The sequence below is a fragment of the Toxorhynchites rutilus genome, chromosome 2 (assembly GCF_029784135.1).
Source record: "Toxorhynchites rutilus septentrionalis strain SRP chromosome 2, ASM2978413v1, whole genome shotgun sequence".
Classification (NCBI taxonomy): Eukaryota; Metazoa; Arthropoda; class Insecta; order Diptera; family Culicidae; genus Toxorhynchites; species Toxorhynchites rutilus.
In genome coordinates, this window is record NC_073745.1 from 178,313,435 (window position 1) to 178,328,398 (window position 14,964).

The 14,964-nt window shown below is 38.2% G+C and overlaps 1 protein-coding gene across 4 annotated transcripts in view; it reads right to left on the reverse strand.

Moving 5' to 3' along the window:
- Positions 1-14,964, reverse strand: part of LOC129771060 (unconventional myosin-XV) — a 124,680-nt gene that overhangs the window by 16,127 nt on the left and 93,589 nt on the right. For all 4 annotated transcript variants that reach the window (XM_055774346.1, XM_055774347.1, XM_055774348.1 and 1 more), the window contains 2 exons: positions 359-762; positions 16-247 (listed from right to left, as the gene is read on the reverse strand). In XM_055774346.1, coding sequence (XP_055630321.1) covers positions 16-247; positions 359-762 — 636 coding nt within the window. The remainder of the gene's footprint in view (positions 1-15; positions 248-358; positions 763-14,964) is intronic.

The window sequence follows — 14,964 nt, forward strand, 5'->3', positions numbered from 1 at the left end:
ATAATCATAGCATACCATAAGCACAGTGTAGACACACTTCACTTCTGTTTGATCTGCATCCGCAATGAGATCCCCACAGTAACGAAGAATGCAATCGAAACATTCCAATGCTAGCGGCGCTAAATCAGGTGGCAATCGAAGTAATGGCATATGAAGCGAAGTTCCCTGCCATTTGACTAAATCAGCATGTGAGCTGCGAGCACTTGACGAACGGCCTTCGTTTCTATTGTTTTTGAATTCCTCTCCGCTTGAGAAAAAAATACATAGAAAAATTGTGTGTTTGTACATTAAATTATATTGGAATAAATTGAAGTAGTCCACGGTAAGCTTGTTGACGTATAGTAAAATTGAGACATACTCATTTCTGAAGTGTTGTGTAGCAAATTGAAGCAGCGAATGTTTTGTGAGTGATGTTTGAGTTGGTGATGACTCCTCTGGTTGAATAATATCGGTTTCGTGTGCGTAATTACTGCCATTTGGACTGATATTTTTTTTGTGATGTTGATAATGCCCATAATTGTTGTGTTTATTCGGCGATGACGACGGGTTATCTTGTTGCTGATGTTGCTGCAGATGAATATTGTTATCCAATTGCAAAGTTTCGAAATCAATTTGCGACGATCGCTGACTTTTCTCCACAGGAGACAATTGATTCGGAGAATTGGGGCTGTTGTTCGGTATTTCAAGACGTTCCAAGGGTACATTAAGTATAGCAGCTGCCGCACGTACTCCAGAAGATATTGTGGGCCCTTTGGATTGTGTCTGGAAATAAAGGATGATGTTTCAAGAAATTAATGTTTTCTCTTTATGATAATTCATCAAACTTATCTAATTCTGGAATATCTATGGATGTTCATCACTGAGTTTGCCCATGGTGACAACATTTTTGTTTGCGAATTGTTTGATAGACAGATTTCATACGACGATTTTTCCAATTTTTGCGCCAGAGTTCCCTCTTAAGTTAGCAAACCGATTGGGACACTAGAAGTCTTGGGCGGTGGTTATATTCAATTATTCCAAAAGTTGCTTCGAGAGTGTGGTTCAAAGGTTTGGACGTAAGTTGTGACTTCATTCGTGGAATGAGTAGACTTATGTCCAACCACTACTCGCTAGATGTGCATCTCCATAGAATAAATCTTGTTCAAAGCAATGTCTGCCGGTGTGTAAACGGTGACATCGTAACCCACCCTCGACAGCCAGTCGAACATCAGAAGCTATCCCTGATCATTATGCACAATGCTTAGGCTGACCCAACGTATCGTTTTTAATGGGACAGTACCGTTTTGTTTTTGACCATTTTGAATTGTTCCGTCTTTTGACGTCTTTCTCTACGTCTTTCGTTAAGAGTTCCAAATCAGAAAACAGGTCACGTTTTTATGAAATAAAGTTAACGTTAATAACTATTTTAGCTGTGGAGGCGATCTGGCGTAGTGGTAACATCCATGCCTCTCACGCTGAAGGTCACGAGTTCAATTCTCACTCCCGACATTCTTCCAAAAATGGAAGTAAAAAGTGACGAACCAGCCAAATGAGTTGAAAATCACTATAATACAGATAAAAAAAAAAAAAAAACTATTTTAGCTGCGAACGGATTTTAACGATTTGCATTCCAATTGAATCAGAAATTTTCTAAGATTTGTTTTATATGCTATACATTACAATCCAGTAGTCTGTATATGGTTTAAATTGATGAAAATTGGAAGCATTCCCATTTCCCTATACATTTGTTCTGTCCATTTGTGGGCTTTCTCGAACAGAGCTGTCAATAAAGGACAACTTATGTAGCCGCTAGAATGAAAACAACGAAGGAGGATAACAAAAAGAGAATATTTGCGAAGTAAATTCCACCCTTGCATAGCAAGTAAGCTGTCGCTAGCGTATAAGTATTGCCTCTCATCTGAAGAAAACTCTCAGAATCATTTTGTGCCCGAAACAACAAAGGTCGCTTATTCTGCTCGTTTTGTGTTAAGTCTTCGGAAAGCAACACGGTGCTGATGTGCAACTTTTTGTTTTGTACCCATTTGAATTCTCACTCCTTGCGCACACCTGCGCCCGGACGAATCAACGCGCACCGAAACAAAGTTGAAATGTTTAGTTTCAACACCGTTCGCTTCAAAGTTCGAACATCCTTTCTGCACCGTATCCTTACACCGGTGTATATGCCCAATTTTAAACCGCGCTCGCATCTTGTTTGTCTACTTTGCTTTCTCTGTTGAGGCGGTGCGTATGCGTAGTGATCCCCGATTTTTGAAATTAATCGTTCATCAGCTAATCGAATAGTTTTCAGCAGTTCGTTATTCGATACGATTAATCGACCCAAATAATCGATTAATCGATTAATCGCAATACTGAGAGAAATAATCCGTCAGACTAATATTTCTCATTTGCTAGAAAGCCATATGGAATCAAAAATATGTTAATTCCACCTGAAAATCAATTATTATCCTTTACGCTCCCCTAAAGTCGTAAAGAATGCTCAATTCGCGTTGACGGCATTGAGCTTCGTTTATGAACTTAAGGGAGCGTCAAAGATAATGATTGATTTTCAGGATAATGTGCGATTCACATAGCACGTTACGGAGAAGAACGTCTACGTTCCGTCAACGTCTCCACCAATTCACACATGCAGTCAATGCTTCCACCAGCACCGTCACGTCAAATGCTAAACGAATGATTTATTTAATTTTATTCATGGTGTCGCCACCTACAACAATTTTAAATTGCAATGCCCTCTTTCAAATCAGCATGCCTAGAATCAGTTCTAAATTTTAAAAAATTCAATGAATGATTCTCATTGAATTTTTCAAAATTCAATTATTCAATTCAATTATTTAAATGCTTATACCCCGTAGTCCGACCCTTATGCAATAATAATAATAAATAGAATAATTCTTTCAACTAGTCGCGAATGATTTTCACTCCGAAATTTGGAACTAAGAGATATGTTGGCATAAAAAGTACAGTAAGTTACTTGTAAAGCGATATGCTGAGGCGCCACTCAGTGTCGCATTGGAGTCGGTTTTGACCAGTAATAGGACCTTTGCGACTGGTGGCGACTTTCAATGTGGGGCCATAATTTGGGCCCCGAACTCAATGTTTATAAAAATGTCCAACTAGAGGTAAAAATGTCTAATTAAACGTGTTGCATCACAGATCTGTTCAATTAGCTTAATGTCGATGTAGATGTAAATTACTTTACAATCAAATCAAAACAAAAGCCGAGACACAAAGCCCAGACAAAAACCAAACGAGCCGTCCGTCTCCGTCATTATTCTTTTGTATAAACCCTGCCGGTCGTTTTCGTTGAACGTATGCTGACGGGTCGTTACGTTGCTGGTATATGTGAATGTTTTCATGAGAATTGCATGGTAGAATCATTGACGTATCGTGACGTGACTGGACGTGAACGTGACGTGTATGTTGTATGTGAATCGCACTTAAAACTGCAACGGCCGTACGTTTTTTTCTCTCAGCGTTTGGATCGATTAATCGACGTAAATTATTCGTTCGCTTCGATTATTGGTTGTGCAGTATTCGTTCGATTAATAATCGATTTCTGTAGGAAGTATTCGATTAATCGATTAATCGAACGATTATCGGGGATTACTACGTATGCGGACGCGCTGTTGTTTTTATGCTTTGCTTAGAACGAACGAAGACAAAGCGGGCGCTAGAATCATCACACAACACACACAAGTGAGAAGAAATGTTTAGTATCTGAGTTCTGCGCCGGGTACATTTTGCGCTGTCGTGCTTACGAATTTTGTGCTCTTCGCACCAAAATAGAATAAGAGTTTTCTTTGAGCGCGCGCTGATGAAAATTAAACTCAAGCGCAGCGCTGAGTTTGTTTTCTGAATACTGTTTGTGTTTCATGTTTTCCCTCGAGCTATGAACGCTAACGTATATTTCACTTGAAGTGCATCTGGCATTGCAATCAACACAACCATCCGAGCCATGGCAAAACAGGCGAAAAAAGAGAAGAGTGCAAATGATTTTAGGTCGCTTCTAGCCATAAGTGTTTGGATATGTGTGTGTTGCTTGTTTTCGTTGCACGAAACTTAGAACTTGTCCATTTCCTGTACATGTGAATAGCACACCTTCGATACTTTTAGTCGCCATTCGTATTCCTCGTGCAGATCGGCTCTGTTCAGATGCAACATGCTCCTAGCTTTGTTGACGGTTTTGACCGAAAGTCGAGAAACGATTTTTCATAAACGGTCATTCTTGCGATGTTTCATTTTTATCGCTGCAACTGTGTGCATCTGTTAGACGCGTGTTTGATGCTTGTTGAATGGCGATGCATGGAAGATGCCTCTCGTTAAATACTCAGTGTAATGCTTACATTTATGTAAAGAAACGACATATGACCAATTAGTGTATTGTTCTCGCAAAGGCAAGAAAGAATCGTTGCTTCTCGAAATGATTCTACAAAACCACGCAAGCCGTTAAACCTTTTCAGTGTCCCCGGAACTTTTTACTAAAGAGTTATTTATGAAATTTCGACATATTCGCAAATAATATCCGAAATGATAAACCAACAAATTAAAAAAAAAAAAAGATTGCGTAGTCCTACGTTCTAAGCGGTCGTGTCTCGGATACAACCCTTCGATTTTTTATCAATTCAGTTGAAAAAGATTATGTTTCTGTCATTAACATTGCTGGGTTAATTTTGATGGTTTTATTAGATAAAGGGAAGAATTATTTTTGACTGGTAAGGTGCAATGTGTTCTTAACAAATATATGAGTATTAGAAATAGCGGATGGCTTATTTATGCAATATCTCCTCGTTCCACAGTGTCCATATGAAAGGTCATTGCATCTACATTTCTGGCGAGTGATTTACCCACGCCTCACGCAGTGATATTTAAAAATTATGCCTCACGGCTACACCCATAACTCGGAATAGAAAGTACGGGTAGCAAAAGACAAAAATGCCCAGAACAAATGTATAGGAAAATGAGTGTGCTTTCAATAATTGTTAATTTAAATCGTTTGAGGATTGTGGAATCGTAATGTATAACATATCAAACAAATTTAAGAAAATTTCCAATTCAATGAGTTCGCAACAAAAACAGTTATCAACTATTGGCGATCTAACGTACAAATCTACACCTAGGCGGCGCTGCGGTGAAAGTGATGATGGTTTTAAATTTTGGCATGTGAGTTTATGGAAGTTTGTAGTTCTTTCCATAAATTACAATGTTATAATCATAAAAGATTTTTTGATTGCGATGAGTTTGGGAGAAATTTAATTTTGCGCAATTTTATATATAACTTGCTAGAATCATTGTGTGCAAACATTTTCAAAATGGAAAACAAATTTCTAGAATGCATAGAATTCGTGATAGGATACTGATTTTTTGGTGCTTTCCTGGTAGTACCGCATATGTTAGAAGAATTTTTCTCAATAATCAATATTACGGCACAATATTGTCGCGACTCAATGTTTGAACTATAAACGCTAATATAAATACCATACATAACTTTGTAACTGTTACATTACATTACGATAACGATTCCATAAAATCATAATCTTGTTGTGGAGAACAAACCAGGTACATCTAAGAATGTTTGATTTATTGGTTTTATTGTCGATTTTTCGTTCAATAAAATTCTTCAAAAAATATGACCTTTTAATTTTTTTTGGGCTTACATGTTTCCTGAAATATTCGGTCAGCCTAACAATGCCACAGTGTGTGCGGCAACCTTCAGTTGAAACAACGATACTTCATATCTATATTCCTAACCTGACCAGTCCCACATAAAATCTTACCCCTCTATTCTCGAGTAAACCGTGAGTAATCGGTCGAATCCTACACTGCGTTTCATAACTATAGAACCACTCCATTTTTAATGAGTTTCCAGAGATATGTAAGAAGTATGTTGAATTAATGTATATAGAGTACATACAATAACTATCTACATCATTCTATCTATCTGGTCATTTCAAGTAGTTGTGAAACAGCGGAATAATTGGGTTATTTGGCATCAATTCATAAAATCCAGAAAGTTATGGCATAGTTTAATGAATAGAGGCTTCAGAATCTGGACAAGTCAACTTGTTTACCAGATCAAAACCCTATCAAAAACTTATGAGGAACGATCGTACGAATAGTAGATGCGGCTTACAAGCATTATGAGTGATTTGTAGAGCTTAAACGAACAGTACCCTCTGCGTGGAACGAGATACATACTACAACATGGCGCAGCTTGGTCGAATCCACCCCGAATGGGTTATTTGATCTGATTGAGAACTAAAGATGACCTACGAATTAGGAACTTGTTGTAATTCGTGTGAAATAGACGTTTATTTTGTAAATGAGTGACTGTGAGTTCTAACTGGTTTTATAGTTATGAAACACTGGAATTTTAGTTATTTGAATGTTTCGCGCCTGAACACAACAGTAAGTTGAAATGATCAGTCTTATAAATGAAGATAGTTATTGTATTCTACACTATATACTTCAATTCAACCGCCTTCTTACATATCTCTGGAAACTCAGAAAAATGGAATGGTTCTATAGTTATGAAACGCAGTGTATTAGTTAATTTTTTTTATAAACAAATCTCGAATTAGCGGCTCCGCAAAGCTTATGCGATTGAGCCTGAATAAATGAATTGGAAAAAAACATTTTTGTTTCATTTTTCAATCATTGCTTAGACAAATTTTCCAATTCTTATCATCATCATTGTACCAGGTACCAGGATTTTGTGCCTACAAACTACCGTTTTGACTTATATTCGGAACATAATCAAATTCCGAACACTTCATTGTCAAAAGTAAGTTTGCTGAGCTATAATGGGCTGAAAAGTTGCGATATTTTTAAACAGGCTTATTCACCAAACTTAGCTCCTTCCGATTACCATTTGACTTAGTTGACTTAGTGACTTTGTTGTTTTAGGTGGTGATTCCGATGCACTTAAGTTACACCACTTGGATAAAGCCTTAGTGGGTGATGCAGCCGATTTAATCAACGCCAAGATGATTCGGGATAACTGTCTGCGTCCCGGACATTGTTCCAAAGATTGTGCCTCCAAACGATTTTGTGTGAAATGTCAAAAACTACACCATACCCTCCTCCATAAAAAGTTTCCAGACTATTCATCTGATACTGAAATTTTCGCCATGAGGGAGTCATCAAGGAGTGCTACTGATGTTAATGCAGTTCTCGAACCACTTCCGTCAACAAGCGCCAATTCCACCTCTTTTTGCAACCATTTGCAAACCATTAAAACCGTGATGCTGTTGACTGCCGTGATCAATGTTAAAACCAGCGCTACACGATGCTACGAGCACCCTTGAATGCTTTAGAGTCAAAATATACTCCAAGGTATTTGAAAAACATCGAGTGCTTGATCGTTTTGCCGGATAGGTGAAGCTGGAATTGGGCGGGTTCGTGCTTCGTAGAAAAAACGACCATTTCAGTTTTCTCCATAGAGAATTCGATACCCAGCTTGAGGGCCCACGTGAACAGATTGTTCAGGGTATCTTGCAACGACTTTTGCAGAACGACGGGATTAGTACCCGTGATGGAAATAACTCCATCGTCTGCAAGTTGTCTCAGCGTGCAGTCTCTAGTTAGACAATCATCTATATCATTGACGTAAAAACTGTACAAGAGGAGGCTCAGGCAGGAGCCTTGTGGTAGGCCCATAAAACTGTATCGAGAAGATTTCAAGCTGCCATGATTGAAAAACATGTGCTTTTCTGACAGTAAATTGTACAGGAAATTATTCAGAATTGGTGAAAGTCCCCGATTATGAAGTTTCTCTGAGAGAATTTCCATGGAAACTGAATCAAATGCCACTTTGATATCGAGGAAAACGGAAGCCATTTGTTCTTTGCGAGCAAATGCGATTTGGATTTCAGAAGATAGCAGCGCCAGACAATCGTTCGTCCCTTTACCTCGGCGGAAGCCAAACTGCGTATTTGACAGCAAATTGTTCGCTTCAACCCACTTGTCCAAACGAAGTAGAATCATTTTCTCTAACAATTTACGAATACAGGATAACATTGCAATCGGCCTATACGAGTTGTGATCGCAAGTCGGCTTGTTAGGTTTTCGGCACTCTCACTTGCCTCCAGTCATGTGGGACAATATTCAGCTCCAGAAACTTGTTGAACAAGTTCAGCAAACGCTGTTTCGCCAAGTCGGGAAGATTCTTCAACAAGTTGAATTTAATCTTATCCGACCCAGGAGCTGAATTGTTACATGAGAGGAGGGCAATTGAGAATTCTACCATCGAAAAATTCTTATAGTCGCATTGGAGCGGAATGTCGCGTACGACGCTTTGTGCAGGAACGGAATTTGGGACAAACCTTTCTTGCAAATTTGAAAATCCAACGGTCAGAGTATTCCTCACTTTCATTTGTATGGTTCCAGCCACGCATTCTCCTAGCCGTATTCCAAAGAGTGCTCATAGCGGTCTCCCTTGACAAACCATTGACGAACTTTCGCCAATATCCACGCTTTTTTGCTTTGATCAGACCTTTTAGTTTGGCTTCTAGAGCTTGGTACTTTCGAAACCATTCCACTAGTCCAGTTTTCTGGAATTTTTTGAAAGCGGATGATTTTTCAAGGTAGACCTTTGAACACTCCTTGTCCCACCAAAGTGATGGAGGACGACGTCGGAAAGTGGTAGCAGGAACACGTTTCTTTTGAGCTTGAAGTGCGCTTTCGTAAATAAAACTCGATATAAAGTTATACTCTTCGAGTGGAGGAAGTTCATGCATTGCATGCAAAATTTAAATTGATCTAGTTTAGGGATGATGCTTCTGCAATTCCACTGTATTACAGTGGTCAAATCCTTGACCTCTTGCACTGAATCAGGCATCGAGGGAAATGAACGCTGCTAAAAAACCACATTTTTCTTTCAAAAATGTTCTCACAATCGGGAGCAAACATAATACTATGCTTTTGAGAGGGTCATTTATATTTAAAGCATTTAAAATATTGTCCACCAGGTCAGAAAGTGCAAGCAAGCCAGATTGTGGCTGTTGCCTCGACCGCGAAAAAGGAACAGACGTGTTGGGCTCTGCTCCGGGAAGTGCTGAGGACCCCTGGTGCGTAGAAGAACCGCTTAAACCAGGAGGTACTTGCTTCGGTCTATTCTCAGCACGTTCGATACGAGGTTTCATTCCAATTTGGGAAGTTTCGGTTTTCTTTCTGGGGAGTGATGGAAAAGAAGTAATTTTTCTTTTCCTAATGGCACCCTGCGATGTACCCGAACTTCCTGCATTGGGAGCGTCAGCAACAGGCTCGTCGTTCTGCAGAATGGAGTAGGGATTGTCCTGAGTCGTTGAAGCGGAACTCTTAAGCATTTCTGCATAAGTCCGCTTGGAACGTTCCTTTAAGGAACGCTTGAGTTTTTCCCCTCGTTGTATGTACACCGGACATTGAGAAAGATCATGTGGAGCCTCGTCGCAATGAAGACAATTGCGCTCTTTTGCGCAAGAAGTCCCATCATGACTCTCTCCACAATCTGCGCAACGTTGTTTATTGCAACAATAGGCGGCCGTGTGACCGAGTTGCATACATTTGTTGCATTTCATTACCCGGGGTACAAACAACCGAACAGGTAAACGAAGTGCACCTATTGCAACGTAGTTTGGAAGAGCGGAACCCTCAAATGTCACACGAAAAGAGTTTGTCCGATTGAGAACTCGTTTGTCATTTTTAAGTGACACAGACTACAGTCGATCGCATTCAAGAATCTTCACACTTTTAAGTGAGGAGTTCTTGAAGCGACCGACACCATCGAGTATCTCTTTTCGAGCCAAACCCTTTTCGTTTATTACACCGTCTATTTCAACGTTGCAACAGGGTACGTATACGCGATACTCAATCGCAAAGAGATCACAGCGCGTTATTGCATTCGCTTGGGTCCTGCAAGAGACGACAACTCGTAATTTGTCTGGCCCCATCCGAGTAATTTCAGTAACTTTGGAAAATTTCTGCGTTAGTTCTTTTGAGATGCGAATGACATTAAGAGGTTTTGATTTTCGTCTAAAGTATACAATGAATGGACCTTTGAATCCCTCCGGGTATTCCTTTAGACGAAAATCATGTTTTTCATCAATTTCCTCATCTTCAGAACTTTCTACTTCATACACAGAATTTTCCTCCTCATCGTCTGCTTCATCCTCCTGCTCTTCAGGAGGTGGGTCAGCATCAGAAACATTCAATGACGTGGAGGGGGGATCCTCCCCGCCCTCAGCCATAATAATAAATTAGTCACCTGTTCGATGTGAACAGTATAGAATAATAATAAAAAAATAGAAAAAAATGAATGAGTAAATAAATTATATTTGTATTCAAGGTATATATAAATTATATTTATTTCAATTTTTTATTGTATAAATTCAAAAATGAAAAAAAGTTTCAACAAAAGTTCAACGGTAATGTAAGAAAAATGTACACCCCTAATGCCAACGCCTGCCGATTTGGTAAATACAATGTTGGACAATGGTGTAAATCGTACACAGGAGGTTGAAGGAATGATAAATGGAACAATAGAAAAATAAACTTCTACTTGCCGCTGCTGTGTAGCGTGTGATGAATGTGTGTTGATCTGAACTGGATCCTCAGCGTCTCGATCGTGCACCACTTTTTATTGAGCTCGCTTCACTCGCAAGCGCTGATGAAAAAAGCACAATATAAATCTGAGTGAAAAAAAAACACCGTTATCGGATCGATTCTCAAACTTGTCCGATCAGCTCGCGAGTTCTCGAACGATTCCCCAGTGTTGATTTCAAGCATTTTTTATTTACAGCCCGATATCAGTACAATTGCTACGGCAGCAATTTCTATACTCGCATCGTCATCCAGTTTCCTAAAGTTTTTGATGGTAAATAAAATTTATACTTCCGGCTAAAATAGAGCATTTTTCTTGGCCAATCCCGGCCGGAATTCAGTTAGTTGACCCTAATTTTCGCCGGAGAGATTGACCACAGTGTTCCGACAGTGAGACGATCGGTCGAACCAGGGAAGCTAATAAAATTTTGTCATCAATGACAAAAGACAAATAAATTTAAATCCAACGATAGCTGATGAACACTAAAGAAACATTCTTATCAGCATATCTTGAAGAAGATTGAACGTAACGTCAAATATTCTATCATTCTTGAGACAACAATCATATACACCAGAAACTTCAGCGAACGTGAACATCCATCAAGGTTTGAAGAGACTATTGGTAGGTGGTAATGTGATAATTGCCAAATGTTAAATCATAACATCTAATTGCTCAAGGCGTTACGGTTTCGCTGACATTCCATGTAATGAGAATCGCCTCGATTTGATTTATTCCTATTTTTTATGTTGTAATGTGTGGCTTTTGTATTTCGATTAAAATATGTGATATGAGATTTTCATGTTTTTTGTTTGTTTTGTAGTAAAAGATATACTTGTAATAATGATTTAGAAAGATATATTTGTAATTAGAAGTAATTTAGGTAAATTACTGGGTTACATGCATAAGTGTGACATTACCTCTGCAGTTTCTCGAAGTGTTTCAAATCGTGCTAGTATTTCTTTAACAGAAACTTTAGGCTCCATTGGTTCCTCTATGATCGTTTCCATCCGGCCAATAGATCCAGAACTTGCTATACTACTACGTCTGTTTTTCGAAGAACATTGTAGCAACATAACATTGTTATTCGAACAATTAGGTGGATTTGTAGAATCGAAATCTTCTTGGGGGTCAGTGGTGTTTTTGTTAGGTTGACCTTTTTTGAAACCACAATTTTCATATTCACATTGCACGTGAGATTTTTCTAGATATGCTTTTATGATGGGTTCGTCTAATGGCTTTACGTCTTGCAAATCTTCCAAATCACTTCTACGATGTATGTCAACACGAGTCTCACCAGTTATCTCACAAATTTCAGCCATGGAATCCGAATCAGAAAGTAAATCGATCTTGTCATCACTTTCTACTGACGAAGGTATTTGCAGTCCTTCAATGTATGATTCATGACTTACAATACTACGGGTGCCATGGTTAATGTTAACATGTTCACAATTTTTCATAAACGGATTTATAGCTGCTGAGCTTGAGCTCGGTGTTGAGCTGCTACGTTGGCCACTGATGTTTTGATCGTATATATGATGTGGATTTTCATCTACTTTTTGATTCTTCGTTAAACCCATGGTTAGCTGTGACGATGAAAGTAAACGAAAACACTCACGCGCGACTTTCTATACCTTTTCATGCTCTAATTATGTTGCACTCTTAGGCCCACTGTGCAGCGACAAATGCAATATGCGGAGACATTGGATGAAAACACTGAACCACAGATTGATTTCCTAATTATTCACCTATACACATAAAAAAAATATAACGATATATAATCACTTAGTTTTGTCACTTCTCTTTTAGATTAATTTTCCTCTCTATGATGCACTACTTAAGTCGTTAGTGTTGTAATTTTCCGTATACTCCATATATCCCGCTTGCCAAGTGAGAGGTACGCGTAACAAAATTTGATTAGCAAAACAATATATTTGTTATATTGTCCACATCACCTGTATACCGAAACTGATGTCACACAAAACACTTTTTCCTTTTTCATATTCATTTGAGGTGGTCAAAATGCAAAATGGTATCCGGTATTCTGCGTGCACTGATTATCTTGCGCATTCAAGTCAGATTCCTCGACAAACAAAACTTGCAATCAGCAGGTAACATTCACTTCACCTGACCAGCTCATATAAAATATATCGGAGAAAAGAAACGAAAAGAGAAATTACAAACAACTCAATGAATTGGTACAGCGAAATAACGTGTACTGGTCGATGTTCGGTCGAGCACTGCTGAACTGAAGATTTGCGGCACGCGTGAAAGTGCCCACTGGCCAATATTTCTCTTGCGATCGTTTGCTGCAGATTCTCTTCATTGAACGTGTTAAGTAATTGAGAGTTTGAGCGGAAAAAGTGTTTCATTTTCCAAATATCTCAGCTCGCGATCGTAATTTCAAGAGCATGTAATTCTACTAGGAAAACGATTCGAACAGAAATTTCCAGAAACTATTTGCAAGATTTGTCCGCAGATGAATCGATCGCACTGTCGTTCTGTCACAATTTCCATACGAGTGGAGTCCATAAGTGGCATACGCGCTTCTAGGACATTCGGTGGATAATAATCGTATTATTAGTCAATCAAAATTTGTGATGATCGCAAGTGCCATTGAAACTGTTCATGAATTCATTGAAGATGGAGGACGAAAGATTGGCGAAATCTTTAAATTTGTAATGGGCCAATTTATTGTATTTTAATCAAACACCATCAAGTTTAGTTCCGCGTAAATTGACTGTTGATTTTTTTCACTCAGATTTATATTGTGCTTTTTTCATCAGCGCTTGCGAGTGAAGCGAGCTCAATAAAAAGTGGTGCACGATCGAGACGCTGAGGATCCAGTTCAGATCAACACACATTCATCACACGCTACACAGTAGAATTACATGTTGTGACCAGAAATTGAATTTGACCATCAATCACACAATGTTTGAATGATACACAAAATGATAACATTACTATTATATTTATTAAATATGATTATTTTTATTATTAAATATGAGTTAAGGCAGAATTCTAGTCTAGAAATTTGAAAAAAAATCAAAAAAAATTTTCTTCATATTTCTGCAGTTCAGGCATTCAAGAATATACTCCAGAAAGGACTTCCTTCCTTTTATTTACCGAGTTAGGGCCATTTAAGTGATGCAATTTTCTGACCTGGTACGGCCATAACAATGAACTTCAAACGCGTTTTTCTCGAAACTAGTTTTTTCATACTGGCGTACACGATATCTCAAGTTCTACTTAACCGATTCACGTTGAATTTATATGAATACAATCTGCAGGCATCTCTTTATTGCATGAACCTCTGAAAATGATATTTTTTAAATTTTACAATTTTTGAAAAATCGGGGAACCTAAGAAAAAACTTTTGATTTGTTTTTCAAACGGCCGCCATTTTGTCAAACAACATGTTTTTGAATTGTCCGAGATTCATGCGATAGCAGCATCTTTACTGATTCAAAATCAGTTCGATTTTTTTGGTTTCAGATAACTAGAAGGGTTGGAATCATGTACGCCATGGCAAAACTTTTTCAGAACCCTCTCACTTAATCAGCTTTTAACTATTCTAGTTATAAATATTTTTTCCGTTCAATTTTTGAACAAATGAACAAATAATGATATCCCTTAGGGGGATATTCTAGTGTAGAGACACGAATTTCGAGTTCCGTAAAAATAAAACAAAGAATATTTTTACTATCCATTATATCATTATTTGTTCATTTATATTTTAACAATAAAACAAAACTTAAGCGGAGAAAAAATATTCATAACCAGAATAGTTAAGAGCTGATGAAGTGAGAGGGTTCAAGAAAAGTTGTGCCATGGCGTACACGATTCCAGCCCTTCTGGTTATCTGAAACAAAAAAAAAGAACAGATTCTGAATCAGTAAAGATGACGCTATCGCATGAACCTCGGACAAGTCAAAACCATCATTTTTCACAAAATAGCGACCGTTATGAAAACAAAATACGGTTTAAAACGTTTTTTGTTACGCTTCCCGATTTTTTAAAAATAATATAATTTAAAAATATCATTTTTTGGAGGTTCATAAATAGAGAGATGTCTGCAGATTGTATTCATATAAATTAGACATGAATCGGTTCAGTAGAACTTGAAAGTGCTTTTGGGAGAAATTGATATTCCTGATATTCTTGCGGAGATAAACATCTATGCACCTGAGAGAGTCCTTTGCTCAAGAAGCTTTCTTCATCTTGGACCAGGTTTGGCGAACTACGGCTTACAAAACCCAATTCGCTTTATTCAATGTGTTTTATGAATTATTCGACTTTAACCAATCTGCTGAAGCTTTCCGTTGCCGTATTCAACGTGGACCACCGAATCAAGGATGAATAATGGACGAAGACACTTCCAACGAAGAGTT